The 26,411-nt window shown below is 39.7% G+C and overlaps 1 protein-coding gene across 1 annotated transcript in view; it reads left to right on the forward strand.

The window, feature by feature from the left end:
- Window positions 1-26,411, forward strand: part of grik4 (glutamate receptor, ionotropic, kainate 4) — a 364,143-nt gene that overhangs the window by 203,985 nt on the left and 133,747 nt on the right. Inside the window, exons 4-5 of the mRNA XM_080889585.1 lie at window positions 17,681-17,845; window positions 22,361-22,458. Coding sequence (XP_080745711.1) covers window positions 17,681-17,845; window positions 22,361-22,458 — 263 coding nt within the window. The remainder of the gene's footprint in view (window positions 1-17,680; window positions 17,846-22,360; window positions 22,459-26,411) is intronic.

Raw genomic sequence — 26,411 nt, forward strand, 5'->3', positions numbered from 1 at the left:
TAACGATCGGCATTCTACCGAGAGCAGTGCAAAGTAGTGGGTCAAACTCAACCTGACCTGATGAGGGAGTGTGAAGGAGCGAGTAATCCACTCAGAAAAATAATACGGTGTGGGGTAAGCACAGGTTTTACGGATGTGTTTCTCTCGTAAATGGGATGGCAATTTAGATCAAAGAGAGGCGGCTGAAGGAAAATCAATATGTTTTTGATATATGGGAGAACTCTTCTATGAGAAATAGCTGGGGACTGTGTGTGTCCTCAGAGTGTCCCAGTTTGTGTGAGACTACAGGTACTTATTAAAGCCATTAAAGTCTTATTGTAACATTCAGTTACAATAGGCAATGTAATAGCTTGAATCCTAGAGAGAATTTTAAAAAAGCAAGAAATGAAACTGCATAAAAGTCTTTGTGTCCGTGCGCAGTTCAGGAAGACACAGAGATGCTTTTTTTCATTGTACATGATCACCGAGTAGAAATGTGACAAAATACTTGAAACAATGCAAACACATATCTTCACTGTAAAAGAAAACACATTCAAGAAAGTAAGTACCATATTCTGGATCTTTGACCCAGTGATTTAAGTTGTATTTTGATGATGTCATAAACGATTTCTGGTTATTATAGTTTTTGTAGTTCCCTTTTTGTGATCCCTGTCTGTTTCCCTAGTCGTGTCCCTGTGTCTGTCTCTGTAATTAGTCTTTTCTCCCCAGCAAGTCATGTTTACATCCCACATAGCAGACAGGTCTGGCCCAGATTTGGTGTCTGCTGGCTGACTTCTGGCATGATAAGAGGTATGTCATCCAGATATGGGCCAGGCCTGGCGTAGATGGGACTGTTTATTTGATGGCATGCCATATCTGGCCCAATTATGGTTTGGTTTATGTGGCCCAGGCTCATAGAAAACAGGTCTGGCCTGGATCTGGCATCAAGCTGGCACTTGTGACTGACTGGTGTCATGGCAGGGTGTATGTCAACCAAATGTGGGCCAGGTCTGGCAATGAGGCACTATTTATGTTTTTATTTTCCTATTTTAGTTAGAAGACCCAAATGCCAAGTTGCAATACTGCTATGGTAGCCAACATTTCAAATGCAGGTTTGACAGGTTTGTGAGTGTGCACTTTATCCAAAACCAAGTGAGGGTTTACTTAGCTCAGGAGGCAGAGCAGGTCACCTACTCCTCTGAAGGTTAGTGGTTCAATCCCTGGCTCCCCCAGTTTGCATGTTGTGAATGTGTATGAATATAGTTAGTAGGCCCTCAGTTTAGAGAAAGTGTGTGATTAGCTGAATGTAGCATGTTGTATAGAGCACTTTGATTAATCTGGGACAGTAGAAAAAAGGGCTATATAAGAATCAGTCCATTCACTGTCTAAACAGAGTTTTGTCATGTTACTTTTGCACTATTATGTTCCGGCACATGTTGTTATTACATGGCTTGATTAAGGTACACATTAGGCTGACATCTGGGGCCAGAGCTGAGACCGCTCTGGGCCAGCTCTGGGCCAGCAGTGTGTCTGCAACTGGCCCGTGGCTGCACACAACTTACACAAGGCCCACATACTGCAAAGAATGATGGCCCTTTGGTGGCCCAGATCAGGTTTGCCAAAGGTAATCCACTCATGGGCCAGCAAAGGACCACCAGTGTGTCTGCAACTGGCCTTGTGCTGGTCCATGTGTGGGCCACCTCTGGCAAACCAGATCTGGGCCACCAAAGGGCCGTCATTCTTTGCGGTATGTGGGCCATGTGTAAGCACATTGTGTGGGTCAGATCCGGGCCATACCAGTTTTGCTATGTGGGATGTTTGCTTATAAGTTCTCATGTCTTAGTCTATGTGTCTCTGAGTGTGTTAGTTCCTGTTTTATTTTTACAGTCTTTTTACAGTGTTTTTCATGTGTTTTGGGTTAGTTCCTCTGTCCTCCCACCTGTTGCCTGTTCCCTCAGTATCCTTTTGGTGTACTTATTGTGTCACTTTCCCCTTGCCCTTTGTTGGGCTCTCTGTGTCCTTTGTTGTAGTTTGTAGTTCTTTAAGAGTTGTAGCACTTTGGCTTGGATTACTTTACACTGAGTTTCAGTTCAGCAGTAACGCTGTCCTTTATAGTTTAAACTTTCCAGTCTTGGGTTTGGGCCCAACTCCTGCCTGCTACACAGCCAACCGTGACAGGAAGTGTCTTAGTTTTAGAGGCAACAGTATTGGGGTTCCCCTCTTCTTTCCTCCTCTCTTCCCTTTGACACAGTTAAATTCTGCTGTTTAAACAAAATCAAAGCAGTAATATGTAAGGAATCGACTCTAAATGTTTGGGGTGAGAACTCTGTGAAAATTTGCAGGACAGAGCCAAAGCTTTGGCACCACACTCATAGCTTTGAGCTATCCACCCACACCAATTAGGCACTTGTTCTGATAATGTCTCCCCCTCTCATTCCAAAATAAATGAACACTCCTAGCAGCAACTATCACAACCGTATCAGGTGCAAAATAAGACACGGTTTTTGTGTCTGTATGTTAAATATAACACAATTTGGAGTCAGTTGCATGCTTGCAAATCTCTCTCGCGAATCCCATTTATATGATTGACTTAAATGTTTTTCTCCCAAAAGTTTAAGCTCTGAAAGGGAAACTCCTACAAGTATGCCTCTGTGACTCCTGCAAGGCCAGCCAAAAAATTACCAATGTCTATGATTTTCATTGCAAAATTGAATGGCGGTGTGCAGGGGCGGAGCGTGGGGGTGGCTTACGGGGCTTAAGCCCGGGTTGTTTTGTCAGAAGCCCGGGGTATTTTGGAGTGTAATTTTTTCATAGTTAGATGCCTGGCTGACAACTGTATAAAACAAAAAGTACACACAATATTCGAAGCACATAGTGCACACTGTGGGAATTTACGACTGTGCGTGAATCCCCCCCTGATATTGGTATGATCCAAGCTCAGGCACTAAGCGACTGAGCGAGGGGGCGGGGCAGCTGCTGCCCGTGAGTGCGCTGTTGGAGAGACGGAGCCAGCCATACTAAGGAGAGCTTAAGTTTGACCAGGTACCAAAGCAAATCATTCGTACTGTACAAATAATGTAAATATGACGGTGCATCACGAAAGATTGATATGAAACTGATCACTTGACCAATATTATGTTACTTGCTCTTCAAGTGAATCAACAAATGGCAAAATGAAAAGCCGAACAAATGCTATTTTTTTTAGAGTCTTAGCTTACGTGTGTTTATTTCATATTTTCAGTTCTTACCCTCCCCGACTAAATCGGTTTCAGTTATGTACTGAAACATAAGAATGGACATTAGAGGGTTCTTTCAAAGAAAAAACTCAGGTAAATGTTATTTTATATATTATGCTTTGTATGTTGTTCAGTATATTTCTATGCAAAACAAGAGGGATTTCAGTACACAGCAGGATATTCACATTTGTAACCAGATATTTACATACACTTTAGGGAGAAAACATAAAACATTTTTACTGTACAACATCAAAACTTTTGTTTTAGATAAATATTGAAATATCTTTTGAATTAGTTAAATGTCAGAATAAAGAGAGACAGAGCTGTCTATTTTTTATCACTTTCATTAAATTTAGGAGTACATATACACTAAGTTTATTGTTAATTAATAAGAAAACTCCAGAGGATTCCATTCTGAGCTGAAGAAGCTTCTGATAGGTTAGTAGAGTCCATGTGAGTAAATTGGTGGCACAGCTGTGGATGCATATAAGGCAAAACACAGAGCCTGTTTCTGTGACATGGGAAAATCAAGAGATGTCAACCAAAACACCAGGAAAAGAACTGTGGAGCTCCATAAGTGTGGCTCAGTTTGAATACAATTTGGTGCCATTTGCAATTAAAAAACACAGACAGTTTCTCTCTTTACTCTTAAAGTTAACAAATATGTTTTTATATTTATCAATCTAAAAAAATAAACATTTAGTCTGATTTGATGTTACAATTAAAAAAGTGTTTGTGTTTTTATCTGAAGAGTTTGTGAATATCTGGTTTCAACTGTATATTTGATGATTGTCAGCACAAAGAGAGAGAGAGAGGAGCAGAGATTGAGATGGAGAATGAGGACAGAACAGAGATGAACAAGAGCAGGTGAGACACACATGTTAGTCAAATGGTTGCTTACTAAAAGTATCACTGTATCATAGGTACTCATGTATCTCGTACCTAGTGTTTCTTTTTAGGTTTGCTATTTTTCAAATTCTATATTTATTAAGTTCTGCAGGCTTGTTTGCACAACAAGGCTAAATAATTATATAAACTTTTCTCAATCTAAATAGTGTACTTTGGTAGAATTAAATAAATAAGTGTAGTGCAGGTCTATGATGATTTTTAGTGCTACTATCATCTAGTTCTGATTGTGGTTATGTCTTGGTTAAGTCCTCAGTAGTCCTGATTTTGAACTGTTGTAGTCCTGTTTTAATTCTGGATCAGTTCTGCGTCTGGTTGAATTGGGGTTTAGTCCCTGTGTCTTGATACAGCCCCGACTTCGTTCTGTCTTGCTGCTTAATTAAAAAACTAGTTTAAGGTGTCCTGCATGTGTGATATATATATTTCCCTATATGAAGTCATTCTTTTTTGAACAAAACTCAAAACAGAGCCAATTAATCTTTCAGTCATTTCTACACCCCCCCCCCCCCCCCCCCTCAAAAAAAAAAAAAAAAATCCCACATGCATACTACCCTTTAGGGCTAAGCCCCGGGTGTTTCAAATGTCTGGCTCCTCCTCTGGCGGTGTGGAACAAAAATCCATAAAAGAAAATTGTGAACACCTTGAAAGATGCCTGAGCATGTCGTTTTTTTAAATTAATGCAAAAGAAAATATTCAAATTTCCCTCTCCTCTACCATTCTTGATCCAGTCTTGCAAACGGCAACATTAAAACTCTGAAGATACCTTTTTCTGAGGGACTTCAAATTTTTTGATGTATTGAAGAAATGCTGAATGTTCCAGTGTTGTTGGAGACTTACCCGTGCCAGTGTAGCCAGGGTACAATGAATCATACTCCCTGCTGTTTTTCCATGACAACGAATGCTCATAAAAATAAAACATTCTAAAGTGAAAATATTTGCCAGCAGCTACTGACAATTGATGGCTGTTAGTCTGCTTGATTGGGGCATTGGTGTTGGCTCAGCTGACTCAAGTGAAAGAAGAGTGGGCAGGCTACTTTGCGCTGATGAATTGCTTTCAGACTTTGCTCAATCCCTGTCCCACTGGGTTGGAAAAGAGCAGCATCAGTATGCCAGTGGATGAAGTGAAAGACTTGACTGCACACGCAGGAGAATAAACTTATAGCTCAACATGGTAATGCCAAGCCAGCTGTTCAGCTTGTTTTTGTAGTTATTCGCTATCATTTTTCTCATTTGGCATCTGCCACTCCCAGACTCACCTAGCCATGTCCACCTTCATCAATCAGTGCGCTCCTGTGACAGATTCTCCGCTGACTCTATTTTATGCTTTGTGGATTTCCTGTAAGCATGCTGACATGGGCACAGCCTGTCGGTGGAACCCTTTAGTAAACAACTTCTGTGCATTCATTTCATCTAATGTCATTGTGCTGCACAGCGCTGTTGTTGCTAATGTATTAACGATGAGAGACTGAAAATGTGGTGGTAGCTGCTATTAGTGCTTCGTGTCAACATCTGCAGCATGTTGGCCGTCTGCAGTTTCCATGTATCTGTGCCAAAGTTTACAAAATAATAGTTTTTTTTAAAAATTTTCTTTCATCTGTTAGTTTACAAATTCAAGCCTCACACATAGCATCTTTGGGGTTTTTTTTTATAATATGCTTTTTTGTTTTTGTGTTCAATATAATTTGATTTTGTACATGCATTTGGGAGTGTTTCTGTTTAAACCTTAGAAGCATCTTCTGCAGCTCCTAAATCCTTTGTTTTACTGCATCAGCTAGTTGTGTATTTGCACTTAGGTAGCTGTTGTTTTAAAGCGTGGCTCTGCAGTGCTGACTGATGATAAGCTGAAGTGAAGCAGAAACTCAGTAAAAGGACATCATGCAAAGAATACACATGCACACACAGATTCTATGTACATATTTATCAGTTAACATGAGTGCATAAAACATAAAGGATATGGTAACAGTTTTTTTCCCACATACTGTTAACAGTTATTTCATGAGACAGCTGTCGTCACCTTTCCTCTCATATTCACAACAAAAATTGCAGAGTACTCTCTGTCTCACTCTCTCTCATTTTCATTAATATGAGCTTGTTTTTTCAATAACTGAAGGAAATGACTGAACTTATTGAGATTATAGAAAGTTCCACAATACAGTTTTTGAATTTCCAATTGATTTTGCAGCCACATTGGTCACACAGGGGCACCTATGTTTACATTTTTATCAGTGATTTTTACCACTTTGCACATATTGCTTTCAGTCTTATAACCTATTAGTTAGGCCTCAGTTCAGACCAGTGAATGATCCTATGGCAACCTCCTGTACGCTTATATGTTTACCACCTGGTAAAAGATTGCTCAAGGTTGCCAGATGCTGCTGGGTAATGGCTACAAAAAAGGTCGAGGAGGGTGTTGCACCAAAATTTTCTTTGCGATTGATTTTGGTCACTAGCTGTTTGCTATGATTGCCCATAGTCAGTATGGAAGAAGCAAAACACAGACTAACTAACCACAGAGTGGGAACTTCAAAAAGAAGAATGTTCAAAGGTCGCCCTGAGAGGTCAATCGGGCAACTTAAGAAAACACCAGCAAATAGAAAAATGCTGCAAAATTAAAAAAAAACAACTTTAAAAAAAAAAAGGTAACAAACATGTTTTTGGGGAGACAATAATGTGATGGAACAGGTGCAGAGGTGATAAGCTAATAGAATAGAATAGAATAGAATAGCCTTTATTGTCATTGTACAGAGTACAACGAAATTGGAGTGCCACTCCCTTGGTGCAAGTTTCAATAATAAATATAAATGTAAAATATAAAAAGTACAAAAAAAACAATCGTAAGTACTCAAACAATAGTATGTACAATATATACAGGATAGCAGCATTAATATAATGACAGTATGAATAGCAGCATAATATAATGACAGTGACGGTATGGAATAGGTTCAATTGTTTTTGTGCTTATTTACTACGGTGATAGCTCTGGGAAAGAAGCTATCCCTGAATCTGTTTGTCCTGGTTTTATGTGACCTGTACTGTCGGCCTGACGGTAATAGTTCAAACAGTTGGTTGCTGGGGTGAGAGTGGTCCTTGATGATATTGCCAGCTCTGCTGAGGTACCGAGAGTTTGCAGTGACCTCCAGGCTGGGCAGAGAGCAGCCAGTGATCTTCTGGGCTGTGTTGATGACCCTCTGCAGTACTTTCCTGTCTGCAGCTGAGCACCCTGCATACCATGTTGTTATGCCGTACGTTAGGATGCTCTCTATGGTGGCTCTGTAAAATGTCACCAGCAGCCTCTCCTCCAGGTTGTTCCTCCTGAGCACTCTCAGAAAGTGGAGACGCTGCTGGGCCTTTTTAACCACCGCTGTAGTATTTGCAGTCCAGGAGAGGTCATCAGATATCTGCACGCCCAGAAACCTCATGGAGTGTACCCTCTCCACACAGCTCCCGTGAATGTAAAGTGGGGCCGGGTCTGCTCTGCCCTTCCTGAAGTCCAAGATAAGTTCTTTAGTTTTCGTGGTGTTCAGTTGGAGGTTGTTAACTGAACACCACTCAGTCAGTCTGTTGACCTCATCTCTGTAGTCCGACTCATCCCCCCTTGAGATGAGTCCAACCACTGTGGTGTCATCCGCGAACTTTATGATTTATGATAATAGCACTGTCACAGTGGTTTGCAGAGTGGACTCAGGCGCGGAGCTCAGAATAAAGACAGTGCGTTTATTTACAGTGAAGCAAAGTTGACAATAGTTTGAATGTGTAATAATGATAGTTAGTGCGTCCTTCTTCCCGTGCTTAGACCGTGCGTGGTAGTGAGTGCCCATCTCTCCTCCAAGTGCTTCCTTGTGCCAGTGAATCCTCCGTCCCAATTCGCGGCTTAGTGCAATACTCCAGCGCTGTCTGTCACTCCGCCACACCATTAAATAGCCCTGCCCAAGATGGTAGATGATTGGCAGCAGCTGGTGAATTGATTGCAGGTGCGGCAGCTCCGGGCGACAGCACTTCCGGGTTGGAGGTCCTATCCCGTCAGATCCTGACAAGCACACATGTATCTACAGTATTATATGTTATACATCACCACCTACACAACACAAAGGAAAACATCAGCCATGTTATTGTCTCCCCAAAAAATGCTTCCGTTGTATATTGTGAGATTTTGTTTTTGTTCTACTTCTATTGTGTTTTATTCAACTTCAGGACAACTTCCGCTCTTGTCCAAAAGTAGCAAAAGTTCTGCAGAGAAAAATCACAAATGGTTGACAAGAACTTAAGGTTAGGGCTTCATTTACTATCTCTGTATATTAGTGTTACCACCTTGTGGTTTCTATTTACAACAGAGTTAGAAAATAAAGGCAGTGTTTGTTCCGCATATCAGAGACTCTGTTATAGCCATCCTGTTATCATAATTACTGACTGCATCTCACTGATATTTGCATTTATAGTTATTCCTCTCTGCTGACCACTAGTTGCAACAGAAACTGCATAAACTGCCGTCTAAATGCATTAAGTCAAACTGACAATCTTTTAACAGGCCAGTGGCGTCGGCCTTAGCATTCAGCCTCAGATTAATGAGACTTAACACATCAGTCCACTCGCGCACATTATGATTGGAGTGTGTACTTTATAATTACATTATGTGACACCAGGAAATCAGTTTCTTGTCACCAGGTCTTCCGTGAGCAAGGTTTTCTAATTATGTAAGATAGCACCTCCGCTTCCTTCGGCAGTTCACACCACAGGGCTTGCGGATGAGATTGATTATAATGTGGAACCAGCAATTCCATTTGCCATGCAGTCAGACAAGCAAACAGATTGGCTTTGGTGTAGTTCACAGTCATGCTGCTCCAAGTGAATAAAGCCCCTATTAGACAAGCATAATGCACACTATTTTCATCTGCTGACATACCCAAGTGCATGAGTGTTTAGGCACACACAGGTACATGCACACAGATTGGCACTCTCAGACATAAACAGGGAATATATGGCACTGAAAAAGGCTGTGATAGCTGTCTAGTTTCTCTGCTAATTAATGTCAAAGAAACCATCAAATTAGCAAGAAATTGTGTTTTTATCATGTTGAAAATACCAAATAAGTGTTGGATTAAAAACTGTTATTTATGTGGATTTGAAAAAAGAAAATTGCAGGAGGACTGAGGCTGCTGTCATGACAGATTTAAAATTAAAGCAAGACGCTTCTCACTGAACTTTCAAACTGAGTGATTTTACTGGAATATGTGTGTATGCATGTGCACATACTACATGGCTGTATGATTATATTAAGCACAATCTATTGACATGACTGACCTTGACCATACTTGCATGTCACAATGAAAACAGAAACAAAAATCTTTTAAATCACCCTCCTCAGTCCTTTTGGCCTCTCACTGTGAAGAGATGGCAAACTGTGCAAACCCATTAGACTGAAAGGCAGCTGAATGGAGGTGCTGAGAGGGGGCAGTCCTTTGCATTTTCCAATTGGGAGGTCTATGACCTTCCCATTTACTGTTCTGCATTTCTTATATAAGTTGAGCACTTTATTTGAATTACACTCTCTGGTTGAGTTGTGTGATTTCAGTTTTAATGAGACACGGGATACTTAGTTTGGTATTTTATAGCAAGTCATACATAAACCAGTGACTCAAAACTGCTATAATAAAGTAAAAGAAACAAAAAAAAGAATGGTGCTTAAAACTTGAGAATGCTGGAATCAATGTCCCTCGGAAGATTGTGAATGGGTAGTGTGCTGCTTTTTTATGGTATGTTTCTGAAAAGCATCCAAGTGTACCACCTTAGTTGATTCAGTCATAAAGCCCTATACAAACTGGCATTAATGCATAGCCTGTTTGTGTGTGTTGCTGTGTTTTCAGGGAAAACAAATGCGATCCACCCTGAAAACACATAGGGGTGGGATAAGGTGGATCAGCCACTCAAGCATAATAAAACAAGTAAAACCCTTACAAGGTTTTTCATGGAGAGGTCACTCCCACTCTGTACAGAAAGAGGCCTGTATGCAAAGAGTAATCTACAGTCCAAGCCTGAGCAGTCTTTGTGCAGAAATGCTTACACTCTTGCTATTTTCCAGTAGAGCTGCCACGATTAGTCGACTAGTCACGATTACGTTGACTATCAAAATTGTTGACGACTGATTTAATAGTCGACGCGTCGTTTGAAGCTTTGTAAGATCACAAAAGACGCAGGAATAAGTAGTAGGATTTAAGAGTGTAATAACGGACGTCAAATGGATAAGCGGAAGCGAATGGATGGATGAATAAACGTCAAGCAGACAACTGATTATCAGAAGTGTGAGATGCTCGAGAATATACTCCGATGTCCTGTTATATTTTAGATAGCAAGGAGCAGACGGCTGAGTTTAGTGAACTTCACCTAAACAATCTGCAAATTTCATTAAAATTTAATAAAATATCATCTTGTCTTTATTTTTAGTTAGCACATACCTTAAACACTTAAAGCTGTAAGCTAATGATAGTTATATAAGAGCAGATGCTGCTGGTGCAATAAGCTGGACGTTTTACGTCCAATCGATGCATGATCTGGTTAGTCGACTAATCGCAAAAATAATCGGTGACTAGTCGACTATCAAAATAATTGTTTGTGGCAGCCCTAGTTTCCAGATATAAAATAACAAAATAACTTAAATGATCCTGACTGGATATAAACACTTAAACATTTGACACAGAATTGAGTTTATTTCCATCGTACGTTACACAGGGTCAGTTTACAACAAATGTTGTCTATCTTTAATATTAGCAAGACAACTCCAACAGTCATCAAATCCCCTATGGTCAAACGCTTGAAGTGAAGAACTTCATCATAACAACTAGCGACCTCCACAAGGGCCAGGCTCAGGCAGGAGGGCCACAACCAGTTTGGGGATGAGGCGAAACAGAAGAGAAAAGGAAAGCACTGAGAGATCACAAGCAACAGCCATGTGAACAATGATTTAGAGAGCCACTTTTTTCCCTGAATAACTCAAGCATATGCTATTTGATGTAAGTTGAAGTATATAAATATGAAATGAATGGATGTGCAGCCGACAAATCTGCAGCAGCTGCGTGATGCTGTCATCTCAATATGGACCAAAATCTCAGAGGAGTGATTCCAGGACCTTGCTGAATCTATTACATGAGGAATTAACACTTCTAAAGTAAACAAAAGCTCTGTACAAGCAAGGTGTGCCTAACAAAGTGTCTGGTGACTACTGCCAAAAGAAAAGGCCTGAAGGACCCCAAATATAAACAGGACCAGTATGTACTTTCATGCTTTCACTTTCTATTGTGTAGCTCCATCAGTTTTGTGACCTGCTGAGCCTAAAAGAATTACTTTGTCATTACTAACACAGTTTGTTTCTATGAAATGCTGTAGACACAGCATTAATTATTTGCCCTAAAGGTGATTTTTCTATCTCATTGAGCAGAGGGTATCTGCCCTACATAATAATAACTGCTGAGAACACATATGTGGAATGGTTGCCAATATGAAAATAGATTATGATGTTCTTATCCTTGTTTCCATTTGAATAAAAGTCATGTTAAATCACTGTAGAGTATCTGGACTCTTTAAAACCCTATTATTTGATCAAAGGCCAAGTCACACTGAACCCTCCCCCCCGTCCCACGCATCCCTCCGATAATAGATTCTCTTCCAATCAAAGTTGGCGAGCACTTTACCATTAATTGCCTCATATATAAGGAGAAGCCCTAGTTTATTTGATCTGTATTTAGCACTCGCCCTGATGGAAAGGGAGATGCACCCATTGAGTTAATAGAGAAGCAAGCAGATCCTTCAATAAGATAATGAATTTTTTACCCTTGACTGCCACTTTCCAGTAACACATTGAGCTTCTATATGATTACGTCATTAAAGGTGTTGTTCCAAAGCCAGGAAACTGCTGCAAGTAAACTTCTGAACGTGTAAACATTTCTACTTTGCTTCAAATCACATTTGCAGGATAAATAAATCCAGCCTCTAAAAGCAGGACTCATAAGGTCACAAGGTTTAATGACAACAGTGACATTATAACAGAGAGACGTGGGTCGAAAAGAATCCAGACAGGAAATATATTCTGTAAAGATTCTGTAAAGATGGTGCTTGTATCACCCTTAGCTGTTTTCCTCTTAACAGCGTTCTTAAGGTCTTATCATTGTGTAATTTTTCACGTGTAGAAATAGAAATAGGAGGGAGAAATGCTCCTATACCTTATTCTGGGATAAAGAGGACAAAGATTTGATTCGAACACCAAAGTTAAAGTGATTCATTCAAATAAGAAGTGAGATGGCCACCAAGGGGTGTGACCAAGGTGGCTCCTGGGTAGCAAGACTCACTTCTACAGTGTTGCCTTGCTTCATTCAATCTGTCTTTTAGTTTGTTTATATGACTTATAAGATTAGCAGAGTTTATGTAGTTCAAGCAAATTAGTTTCTCCGTTGATGTTGACGGTATAACAATTAAAATCAGCGTGACAAGTTAATTAAGGGATGACATCTGAGGGGTGTTTAAAAAACAAAAAAAACCCTCACTGGATCATAGCCTGCCGCTGTGTGCCGGTACTGCAGAGGAATTTTTTTGTTTGTTTTTGCCTATTTTTCACTGAAGCTCTCTTTCACAGTCCAGATGCCACCATGCCTCAGCATACCTTCTGGCAACTCATTGACTGGTTTCAATGGATCAAACTCCAGCCCGTGTTTTCGCTTCGTGAAAACAGCCCTGCTTGTTTGCCAGCTGTCATGTATTGACCACGGTAAAATGTCAATTCCTCCGGGAACAGAACCTGCCAGAATTACTGATTTTACTTACTTCTGCGGGTAGCTTTCATTGTGCATTACAGCATTTAACTAAAATACTAATATTGTATTGGCATTTATATTTTTTCTTGCAGCTTTGAGGTGATATTTCTTTCTTGTTTTTTTCTTAAATGAGAAAAGTGCCCACTAAAGAAACAACAATCAGTGTGGCTTTTTACACGCACACACAGATCTGCAAATTAAACTGGGGAAATATACAGTTATTGAGATGCTGACACAGATAGCAAACAATAATTGAACGTATGTAAAATCAATGTTATACTCTCAACCTAAATGTCATTGAATCATCATTGAATTCTGATATTGGTTCTTGATCATTTTTGCACCCTCAGTTAATACTGAAACAATGTGGACGTCACTACTAAAGATCAAGAGGACATAAGTGTTGTTTCAACTGATGTAAAAAAAATTACTTCCACTACTTCAGAATAATGAAATTTACTTATCTAAATTCACTTATCTTATAATAAATGGTGTAATGATGTTGAGTGAAACATTTTTGAGTGTACTATTAAACTCTAACATCAGTTAAGTTATTTAATTTATTAAATCAAGATTAGTTTACAATAATTTTTGATGAATTCACTCCTACTGAATGATGTCCTGCCTCCACCTGGTGAACTGCCTGAAGGTAAAAGAGTCACAGACTGTCACTGCCTCCACTTGCTCAGTGACTCCATGTACAAAAAGAAAACAAAACCAAAAACTGAAAATAGGACATGAAAAAAAAATAAGGAAAAAGCAGACTTTGTTCAGAGGTTTTCATATATATCTCTCTCTTTCCAGAATTCATCCTAGCTAACATAATCTGTGTAAGTTGTCAGTTACGTTAGCAAGCTAACTTCGGTTATTGACATTTTGAAGTGCCTAATAATGACCATGGTGACAGTTACACATCTGCAATATGTGTCACTGTACTCAAAATACATTTGGCACCTTTAAAATATTAAAAAATAAGTAAATGCTTACCTGATGCAGAGGAGATCTCTGGGGTGCAGTGATGTCAACTAATACAGGATTGTCTCCTGTATCATAGATTTTTAAATATCATCTTAATAGTGGACAGATGGGATGCAATACTTTAATTTCCCAGTCAACTATATTGACAGCTATCATGATTTTTCATCTATAAATAAATCGTATTTTAATATAAATTCCTGGTCAACCATAGATCAGTGACCAATGGTGGTCAGACGGGATGTACCACATTGCGAGGGGTGTGATGGAACAGTTCAATTGATAATAGCTTTTCAATTACCCAGTCATCTCTGAATCCATAACTTTTCACTTGGTCAACTATAACTAGATCATCAATTATAAACAACGACAATTATAAGCTATATAGTTTATGTCTTGCATATTTCCACAACTGTATCCATAATCACATACTGTGTATGCTACCGTTGTATATAGTGTGTTATCTTACTTTTTTTCATTGGTTGTACTTATTTGTATTTTTGTATTTCCTTCTGATATCTGTACCTACGCTGAGGTAACGCAAAAAATTTCCCCGTCGTGGGATCAATAAAGTCTTGTCTTATCGTATCTTAGAAAAACATAATCAACCTAATCAAACTGAATCAATGTTATTCCAATGTCATTACTATTACACTGACAAGTTTCATCAGTATTTCAACATTGATTCAAAATTTATTTAACATGGCCGGATGAAGCAATTACTGCGCAGTTAGTGAGTCCGTATAATCAAGTTTTTTTTTTTAGAATGAATCCTGCTGTTCATACTTTATTCTACACTCCAAAAACCAAGTCTTTGCCCTCATTAACAGGAAGAAATCATTTTGAGTAAAATCTAGCTGAAATATAAGAAATCAAAGTTTTATTTGTTTAATAACTAATGAATTGTTAAGAAAATATGCTTAGTATAAGATGAATGCATACCAATCAATTAAATGTTTTAAATGTTTTACACTTATGGAAAAAAATTAACTGGAAAATGCAATTAAATTACTTAAAGTCGACAGTGTCCTGCAGTCATACAATGTTTGTTTGTTTTAGTTTTATTATCCTTCATCACATCTTTAATATGTTCTGTCAACATGCATGTTGGGTTTTTGGTTTTTTTGTCATTTATTATGACTCCCATATTCCATAATAGCCTGCATACTGTATCTGAGAGGAAACTGGCCTCCTGTTTTCTGGCTTTAGAAGAGCCCGTGACAGGAGACTAACCGGTCAAATATTGTTTCAAGCCAGTTTCAATTGAGTAGTATCCACACAGGAAGCAAGGCATGCTGCCGGTTTAAGCAAAAGTGTTTCACCTGGAAGAGCAAGCACTAAATCAAATGTGACGATAAAAGTCAGCACCGATACATTTTTAGCTGTATAAAGACTGTGCTTGTGTGATGGGGGGTGTTAGGACAGAGAGGAGAGAGCTAATGTAAGATTTTTGGAACAGAGTCATTTTTTCTCTACACAATTAAATCCAGGAAAAGTTCTCTATACTTCCATCCAGCCATCCATTTTCGTCTGCTTATCCAATTCAGGGTTGGAACTTATCCCAGCAAAAGTTGGTATACACCATGGACAGGTTTCCAGTGTACTGCTGGGCTAAAGCAAAGAGACAGACAGCCTTTCCCACGCACGCTTTAGAATTTCCAGTTAACCTAACCCGTTCATATCTTTGGAGCTGGTAAGAACCCACACAAGCGCAAGAACATGCAAACACAGCCCCAGCTGTCTGGTTGATTCGAACCCAAGACCTGTGAGCTGCACCATCACACAGCTCTTGAAGGCATCTTATTCTTGATTTTACAATGGTGTCTAAATAATATGATATTAAGCTGGAAATAATCAAGAAGTAGTCTATTGGCTCCATGAAGAAGCAAACATGTCCTTTGTTCACAGCTTTAAAAGCCAGAGGTGAGTGCAACCTCAGATGACCTTCCACGGCTACTCTCCGCTTGTTCACAGAGCATTCAGTGGGCTGTAGATATTGACTTGCTGTGACTTGGCGCTGTGATGGTATCAGATGAGTGGGTATGTCTCATCTTTGCGAGTCAGAGTTAGCTGATGTTTATTCAGCTGTGTGATCCGTAGGGAAAAGGTCACTTCAAACATGTTTCAGCTTTGCATGCACGTCTGATCATTTAATTCTGATAAGATGAGACACGCAACCCACGGTTTTCTTCTGTATTGGACAGCCTACAGCACATTTCCCTTTCAGCCATGTTGTACTTAATTGTATTTTTTTTGTGCCTTATTAATTTCACACTTTTCCGGGTTGGTTGCTTTTATCTCCTGCCTGCGCTTTAACTGCAGATGTAATCGATTTAACTTAAGAACCTTTGTGCTAGCCCAGTGTAATTACAGTAATTACAAAGCCTGCTTTCAGACATCTGCTGCACACTTTATTAGGCTTTACTTTCCTGACTGTAGACTTTTGAAGGTGTCTTGCATTTCATATAAATATTTGTTGATGTAATTGAGTCGAAAGCTGATTAAGTTGTCAATATATAATTTCAAAATTGTTGCAGTTATGTAATGAATAGGCACTTGACTGATTGTTGATATATTGCTGACTTGTCAGGGTTCTAACGAGCATTGATCCAGCATAGAGTCAGTGGATCAAGCCACACAATTTCACGAAAAAAAGCCCATTAATGGTTGGACTGATAATCAAAAATAAGAGACAGAATGAGAAGCTGTGTGCAATTCTGTTTCTCTCCTTTCTGACAACACAGTAAACAGATGATGTTTGCTGCGCCTGCATAATTGCTCATCATGACAATGTGACACCTGTGCCGTTAAAGGTCAATGAGTAAGTCCATAATGTTGTTCCCAAAAAGAAAATAATTGGAGCATGCACACAAATGTGCCACTCCTTAGTTATGATGTGTTGTGCAATGATTTATAATAACCATCTGCAGCCTTATTGTGGTGGAATTACATTATTTTTTCTGCATAAAAACGAGAAGAAAGCATCATCTATATCCAATCCCTTTATAATTGGCTTAGCTAAGCCATATACAAGACAGGAATCAGTTCCTCTGATTATAATGCGACTACACTGCAACAAATATTGCATAGAGAATGCACCTAAATCATTTTGGAGAACAACATGCTGTCTTGTCATTCTTTAGTGTTCTTGTGACAAACTGATTTAATTTTGTAGACCTACACGGTGTACGTAGCGTCTTTGGAAAGCTGCTGCAGTGACTGGTGTTCTAAGTGTCTGGCATGCCATTACAGATGCTGATTTTCATTCTTGTGCTGCATGATAGAGGATGTTATGACTTTTAGGTTTTGTGCTGCCCTTTAAAATGCCTTTGAATAGGTGAAAGAATTTAAAGCTTTTAAGATTTCAGGGTTTTAACATACAGATCCATTATTTACATTATGTAGCACTTCACCTTTTTTGGAAATATTAAATACCCCACCCCTACTCTACAAGCTGCTTGGAAAAGTGTATGGAGTTATTAAGGATAATGCTGTGCCATTGGAGGTACTCAAGAATAATGGAGAAAGGTGTTCACGAAAAGTCAAATAAGCACTGGTCCTAATAAGCCTGTGCGCCGCCTTGGGAGCTGCTTTCTGTAGACTAGACTTTTTATTAAAGAAAGGGGGAAAAGTGTCTTTTTAAATTCCTCAACTCAATGGCAAAAAGGCCACCTTCACTCTCCTTCATTTGGGAAATATTTCACTTACCACTGAGAATAAATGTGTTTTATTTTGGGGGATTTTCTCTCAGTCTCACAACACAATGGCCTTTTCCATTTTCCTCAGCTGCCATCCTTGATGACCCTATGGAGTGCAGCAGAGGAGAGCGTCTGGCTATCACGCTGGCCAAAGACAGCATCAACAGGAGCAGTAACCGCTCCATCACTGGCAAGCTGGAGGTGGACATCTTTGAACTGCTGAGAGACAGCGAATATGAGATGGGGGAAACAAGTAAGTAGCACAGGAAAGAAAAGCAAGTGATTGTGTGTGTTTGTTGGCTAACGTGTTTATTCATTCAGAGAAAAAGAGCCTCTCTTGCTCTTTCTGCAAGTAGTTGCTCATAACATATTTTAATAGATGTTCTATTTTTTTATATGGTTGCTCGCTTTTTTAGAGATGACCTTGAAAAGTTTTTCCGATTGTGATGTCACCGCGGGCCCATCACCATTTATGCTCCCTGTAATCCTGCATTCTAGTCCTGAACAATAGGCTCAGAAAATAAACCTCCACCATCAACGCTGTGATACAAGCATCAGTTGAAAAAGGAATCAACAAATTCACTGAGATTTAATTAATTTTTTTCTCCAGAAAGTCTCATCTTTTCAAGCTGTTCCAAGATCTCTTTCTTAAAGATCTTGGGATTTCTGAGAAGTGGCAATAAAGATTGGCATAATCATACATTTACGTCTACGCATCGGCCATTAGCCCCAAGTTATAAAAATGGAAATGTGCACGAAAAGACAGAACACGTCACGTTTGGCCTAAACCACCAGGTGCAGTGGACATTCTAATCCAGGTGTTGTTGAACTTTTATTAAGTAGGCCAGACCATCATGGGATTCCCACTAATTTGTTACCTAGATGTGACAAATGCATCACTGAGAGTGACCCTATTAACACAAGCCAGAGTAGCTATTTGCTATCAGCGGTATCAGCACTTACCCACAGCATTTTTGTACTGTCTGGTGACTTGTTGCATCACACCTCAATGTTTATTGGTTTGTTTGTTTTTAAATTTTTAATTTAAACACCCCAAATCAATACAGCGCAGTGTGTCTCTGCAAAAAGTGCAGCCATTGATTTTCAATATGACACATTCCTACTTTCCCAAATGCAAGAGCTTCAGTGGTGCCTGCCTAATACATGGAAACAGCACTTCAGTTACCACAGCCACAACAAACTGTTTTACTTTCTCTGCCCGGGCTAAGACAAACCTCACAGTGTGGTTCCTTTAGTGTGCTTGCGTGCGTGCATGTGTCCCCGTGTGTTTGTGTTTGTGCGTGTGGGTATATGTAAAGCAAAGTGTGTAGCTGTGCACAAGCTGGATTTTGTGTATACTGTGCAAATGTTTAGTGTGTGAAAGTGTGAGTGTGTAATTAGAGCCAGGATTTGGATTAGGGACGGATCAGCGGCCACGGATAGATGAAAATATCACAGAGTGAGAATTACCTGGGAAGAAAAGTCAGATCCCACCATCAATGAGTCCTTTCCTGGCTGTTCAGTATGGACATAGACTGCTTGCTGCATAACATCCACATACTGTAAGATTCTATCATGCACAGATTTTCTGTTCTATATAATAATGTGTGACATCTATATGACAACCTTTATTCTTGAACACATCCTGAATTTACTCTCTTTAAGTAGTCTTCAGGAAAGATCTCTAGGTTTCTTGAAGTCATTTAAAGCTCTTCTTTAAATGTTGAGGCCTTTTATTCTGTTCTCTGTCAAGATGACCCCACACTGCTTCAATAAAGTTAAGGTTCAGCCTCTATGGAGGCCAATCCATGAATGATGGTGCTTCATTGTTTGGGATCATTGTCATGCTGAAAAAGGTGGCATTGATTTGTGAATTCAAATCTGAAGGTATTTTTCCGCTATCATGATTTTATCAATTTTAACATGATCCCCAACACCTCTGGCCAAAATGCAGCTCTTTACCATGACAGAGCCTCCATCATGTTTTACAGCCACCTCCAACAGGTTTTCTGGGGGAACACCGAGGCGCTCCCGGGCCAGCCAAGAGATATAATCTCTCCAGCGTGTCCTGGGTCTGCCCCAGGGCCTCCTCCCAGGGGGACATTCTCAGAACACCTCACCTAGAGGCGCCTAGGAGGCATCCTTGTCAGATGCCTGAACCACCTTAACTGGCTCCTGTGGAGGAGCAGCGGCTCTACTCTGACCCCATCCCAGGTGGCTGAACTCCTCACCCTATCTCTCAGGGAGAGGCCAGCCACCCATCAGAGAAAGCTCATTTCTGCCACTTGTATCCGCAGTCTCGTTCTTTCGGTAACTACCTAAAGTTCGTGTACATCCGCTTTGTGTAGGGACGTGGGGTGGGGAAATAGTAAACCAGTAAATCAAGAGCTTTGCTTTTACGCTCCGCTCTTTCGTCACCACGATGGACTGATACAGCGTCCGCATCGCTGCAGCACCAATCCATTAGTCGATCTCCCGCTCCCAACTTTCCTCACTTGTGAACAAGACTGCGAGATATTTAAACTCTTCCACTTGGGGCAGTATTTCTTAGCTGACCCGGAGTGCGTATTACACCCTTTTCTGGCTGAGGGCCATGGCCTCAGACTCGGAGGTGCTGATTCTCATTCCCGCCGCTTCACACTCAGCTGTATACCGCTCCAGTGTGAGCTGAAGGCCATCACCCGATAAACCAAAAATTTCAGCCGAAGAGCCCTATCTCCTGAGTCTTAACTGGATTTTTTCCCTATTTCTTAAGGACAAGAGTTTACTACCTTGTATTGATTAGTGAAAAACAATGTTAAATAGTGATAATGGCCTAAAGATGATCTTATGATCTGAACCACAAAGGAACTCGAGGGACTTGCATAATTATGGAAATCTTGTGAAGTATTTCTGGAGATGTATATAGATGTTTATGTAAATAGTTATTATCAAGGAGAACTTGAGTGGCCTGCACAGAGTTCTGACCTCAACCGGGCAGAACGCCTTTGGGATGAATTAGAGAGTAGACTGCAAGCCAGGCCTTCTCATCCAACATCATTCTTTGACATCACAGACACTCTTCTGTAAGAATGGTCATAAATTCCCATAAACACACTCCTAAACCTCGTGATTAAGAATGGGATGTCACTCAGGTCTATATGCATGTGAAGGCAGACGAGCGAATACTAGTGGCAATATATTGTACCTCATTAGTTATCCATCAACTTTTAATAGCAGTAAAAGCACAACTGAAGAGTAGTGTGCTAATTCTGCTGCGTGATAGCCTATAAATGCTGTTTGATTTGGGCCATGAGTAACATTTTGGGTTTGTTTTTTTTAAAGCAGATTTCACTCTATTGACCTTTTCATCCAGAGCTACATCCATTTTTAGGAATTAACCTATGTAAAGTGCTTTTACATATACTTACATAAACCTATATAATTGTTTAGTTTAAGCAATGTTTTTGGATCCTTCTAATTTAGACCTAATATAGTAAAAGAACTGAATCCCACACAGTGTTTTTTTTTCCAAAAAAAAGGAGTGTAACTGTCCAAATACTTTCAATATGGCTCACATATTTACACACAGAAAAAGCTCGCCGTGCACAAAGAGAGCAAATGAAAGTGTCACCGGGGCCGGGAGCATTCTGGCTTGCAGTCAAATCATTCAGCTTTATAATTCAGTGAAGCCATTACAGACAGGTGCAAACAAAAGTGTGGGCATGGATGCGTTAGTGTGTGCGTGTGCACTGTATACATGTGTGTTGTTTTTTTTCATGTAAGATGGCAGTGTATTCATGTCTTACAAGCCCCATGGGTGACTAGCGGATTACTTATTAATCATTCGATTCACTGCCTCTCGATGCACCGCACGGGCCTGGAAATGTTTCCCCTTTGCCTATTTTACACTGGTGGCCCAATAACAGCCACCAAATTACCAACACCCACACTCACACACTTGGTGCACACATGCTCACACAATAATAGTGCTTCAGTATGTGTGTCTTCTTTACACCCTGGACTGCAGTGTGTTAATTACAAGCCAGGGATTATAAACACATAAGAAACGGCATTCTTTCCCAGTTTGGGAGATTAAAGCATATGGCCTGTGCACATGGCAAAGGAAAGAAAGTCACTTTTACTGAAATGTTTCTGTTTACAGATATGTTTTAAAGCCCAAAGGTACCGCTGTTAAATCAATCCTTGTAAATGTTGTATTTGAAAAGCACGATGAGATGTGTGTGTGTGTGTGTGTGTGTGTGTGTGTGTGTGTGTGTGTGTGTGTGTGTGTGGGGGGGGGGGGGGGGGGGGGGGATATTATTGCATTCATGTGCAAATTATCAAATACCAGATTTTTTATTTTCACCCTCCAGATATTGCTGCTTGTCACATTTCCCAACGTCTGCTTTTCACCGACTCCCACTCTGTTTATCCGTCATTGTCTTCTTTCTTTTTTGCTGCATATCTTTCTGTCTTTATACTTGAGAGTTGATCATATTAATATCCCCAACAAGTAAAACATCCAAAGGCAGATAGAGTGTAGCATCTGCCCTTGTGCATATTTCCCTTACACTTGTAGTTTCTGGTTCCCTTGAGACAGGAGAAATGCTGGTGCAGGCTGCTATCTGTTCAGAGGTTGAGGCAGTGATCATATGGATCCATTAACATTAGCCTGAAAAAAAAGCCTGATCTAACACCAACTGCCTTACTTTACTTTAATTATCTCTGTTACCTCTAATTGCCCCTGCTTATATCTCTGTACTCCTCCTCTATTTTTTTTTTCCAGTGTGCCAGATCATGTCCAAAGGGGTGGTGGCAGTCCTTGGTCCATCTGCCAGTCCAGCTTCCAACTCAATCATCAGCAATATATGTGGAGAGAAGGAGGTAAGTTCCAACCAACTGGCCCGGGGCTGGTGGCGTGCGATTCAGCCACACAGAAAAAAAGGGGCAGATTTAGCTGCACAAATATTATATTTGCACAGAAAGTTTTCCTTTCATGAAGGAAAATTGCTTATTGTGTGGTGACTCATCTGGAATGCCAGAAGGTCCTTATCATTACAAACTAGAATTTATAATTTTCTGGAATAAATCAAAAATTACCAATGATCTCCAACTGAAAGTCATAACACACTGCATAAACCATTCGAAAGTCAAGCAGGGCTTTAATAAGGCTGTACATAAGTGCTGTTGTGCATAAGTGTTTTAGCTTCATTCACATTTGCAGTCATTTGTCATATGTCTACCGCCTTCAGACTGCAAATGTTATTTAAATAATAAATAAATCCCACCAGTCAAAACTCAGCAAGATAGCTTGCAAATGTGAAATTTCCCTTGTGGATCTCATGAGACACCTTTTTAAATTTCCACAGTGGTCGCACCTTTTATCCAACTGTCACTGACTTATTTCTGCCAGATTAAAGTTTGGATTGTTCATATTGACATAAAGGAGATGGACTGTGTTAATAAATGTGCACATTGTTATTAGATCACCCACAGAACTTTCCCCTCCTATTCTTCTGGTTTTTTTCTGTTTGCAGCCTCACACTAGTCTGTCCTACTTAGTAAATCTGGCCCAAAGAGTTTGAAACGTTGACGCTCGTTAGTGGCTATGTGGGTTTAGCAGGAGACTTACGGGGAAAGGGTTCCCAGTTGTTCGTAAAAATGATGAAATTCTACCGTGTCATTTTTCTCCATTGCTATACAGCTCAAGTCAAAATATCACTGGACATTTTTTCCCTTTCAGTTATATTGTATTAATATTTTTAAAAGAATTGCAGTAATGATAAAATATCCAAATACAAAGAAAACAAAGAGCAAATAGTTCAAATATTGTTCCCAAACTCGTTAAACCATTTTTTGTATATACTCGCTAGCTGCTCTCTTAGGTACACCAACTTGGACCTCCTTTTGCCTTCAGAACTGTTTTAATTTTTCATGCCATAGATTCAAGAAGGTGCTGAAATCACTCCTTAGAGATTTTGGTCCATTTTGATGTGATAGGACTGTCTTCTGTGGTCTTCTGCTGCTTTAGATAATCTGCTTCAAGATTTGACATGTTGTGGAGTCAAAGATGCTCTTCTGCATACCTTGCAGAAGGTATGCTCAAAGCATTCTGGCACCTCTGGCATGACCAAGATACCCAGGGAACTGTCTCTTGCTGGATGTTTTGTCTTTTTGGACAATTCTCTGTAAATCCTCAGACGGCCATGTGGCAATTTCCAAAAAAATTTGAAACCGCCCTTCTAGTACCAGTGACTTCATGCCATGTTCAAAATGATCTAAATCACCTTTCATGTGTTATTTTTTTCTAGTATATGATGTGACATGATTCATCTTTTTCTATGAGTATTTTCTAGTCAATGTGCTTTATTATTTTTCATTTTTGTTTTTTGTTTGCCCCCCCCCCCAAACACTTCTGATAGCTTTTTAGGATTTAAAACCTGAGGTTCAGTCATGTTTGTTCACATTGATGACAACTGTGTTCTTTTGGCTACAAACCAAGCAGAAATGGTTTTGGGGTATTTGGAACTTCATTTGACATAATTTTCTCACATGTCTCTGTAACTGCCTTCCAAAATGTTTTAATTTTTTTGCCAAACACTGTGAAGCAGTGATCATTTAGCCTTTATACTGCTGCATATGCTCGTGTATGGCATACCAAAACGAGCATGGCCTTCAGTCTCACAGTAGCAGAATTGGAGGAGGGGGGGGCTTCTAAATGTGCTGCCTTTTTCTCTGAAAAACCTACAGAAGGACATGAAATTGTCAGAGCTTCTTACTATTACACGATTTTGAAAGATCAAAGTAGTTTTAATGACTTCTTGTGACTAATTAAAGCAGGGGTGGACAAGTGTGTGGGCAACTTTTTGGGGCCACATGACTGCTTATGTTTAAAGTTGTTATACTGTCTCCTGCACTCTTGAGCATGTCAGATTTTTCTCAGTGTGACTCAACTGGAAATATACAGTATGGTAAATTATTTTATCAGAATAATTAGAAACTAAAACAACTATGCAGTTTTATACAAAGTCTGGTTTGGTTTCTTCTGTGTCTCATTTATTGAAAGCAACAACCGGCCATCCATCAATTCCTTAAAATGAGGATATTTAGCAGATGTTTTTTATTATACTGGTCTGATTTAAAAATGTATAATTTCTTATCTGAGCACACTTTAAACATGACTGATTGGATTTTGTACAGAGCTTGACTGCAACCAAACAGATCCCAGTTGGATGCTAATTGGCTCGTCTGAACTCTGACATGGTTTGTTTTGCTGCCTGATGTCAAGAGACAGCGCTCCTCTAAATGAGACAAAACTATAAACTAGATAAAAATCTATTATAAATAAGATATGTGCGTTCGGAAAAATGTATCTGTGACAGCCCTGATGTGGTGCGGTAAATTTGATGTTTTTTTTAATACATTTTGCTGAATAAATTAGTTAAAGTTCTGATGCTGGCCTATAAAGCTCTGAATGGTTTAGGACCAACTTGTGCTATACAAATAAACTTGCCTTGCCTTGCCTAAATTCTGAAACGGCTTGATTATTAACTACAGTTTTTAAAAACATGTCAACCATCGTTCATTTTATCCATTCAGTGTGTTTTACTGTGCTCTTCCATAATTAGATTGTGTCTGCAGTGAAGCCGCCTATTTAACTGCAGGAATCTGATCAGTAGAACGACTAAAACACACTCTATTGCCATACTAGCTCCAATAACGTCCTCTGGTACAGTGCAGCTTGTCTTTCTAATGAGATATCAGTCTATTATAGCCACAGACAGACCAGGACTCCCTGCGGTTAAAAATCTCTGGCGGCACTGACTGGCAGTACAGAGAGCTTTGAAACACTGACTATGATAATACCACCGTATGAATATTAAAGACTCCATGAAGAGAAAATGCACATTTTGAATTGTTAACCGATAAACGCAGTATAGAAATAAAATACTCTTAGGAGTTGATACCATCCGCATAGATGTGCAGTTTTCCTACACTGGCTCAAATTCCATCTTTATTGATGTCTTCTCTTTGTGATCTGGGTTGCACAATCGGCTGGATTACCAGAATACTTTGTAGCTCAGCCAATCGTGCCTGTTTGTCACAGAGACTGACAGGATTAGAAGATCTGCTGTTGTCATATTAATTTAATCCTCATGTAACACTTAATTAAGCAGTCATTTTAATCGGGCCTCAGCCAGTAGCATACAGCTCGGCCAGCTCAGATACCATTTCTTCAGACTGAATAGCTTTAGCATTTAGACGGCTGATAATTCAGTCATCAGTAAAAAGGGACAAATATATAATGTGGTCTCCCACATCGCGTGACAGCTTCATAGAAACATTCGCACTGGGCTTGTGCTGTGCTAGTTTGGTGTCCATCACCAACTGTTCTGTAAATTTAACACTCCTACATCCACTATCAGTCTTGACAACTGTCTCCTCCGAACAGGACCTTTTCTGTGATTTTCCGGGGGCACGGCAATGTGTGAGAGCAGCTTTTCTGTTCTAATCTTTGAGACTCTGTCATTTTACTTGTGTTTCTTAATTTATTAAAGCCTATATTTAGGGGTTTTTTGCACTGATATTCTTTAACCCTCTCAAGGCAGGCGTTATAGATTTGCAACAAGTAAAAGCTAACAACCTGATTACCCCACATACATAGTTTTTTTTCTACTCAGAAGTACCACTGCAGGTATTCTTTTGTGGATTAGCAACAAAAACTTAATTTGAGCCTGAGAGGGTTAATATCGAACAAAAATGTTACTGCAAAAATGCAACTGACTGCCGTGACGTAAAACTCTTGGTTATTTTTAGTTATGATTCCCTTTTTATCT

This window comes from Rhamphochromis sp. 'chilingali', assembly GCF_963969265.1.
Source record: "Rhamphochromis sp. 'chilingali' genome assembly, chromosome: 8".
NCBI lineage: Eukaryota > Metazoa > Chordata > Actinopteri > Cichliformes > Cichlidae > Rhamphochromis > Rhamphochromis sp. 'chilingali'.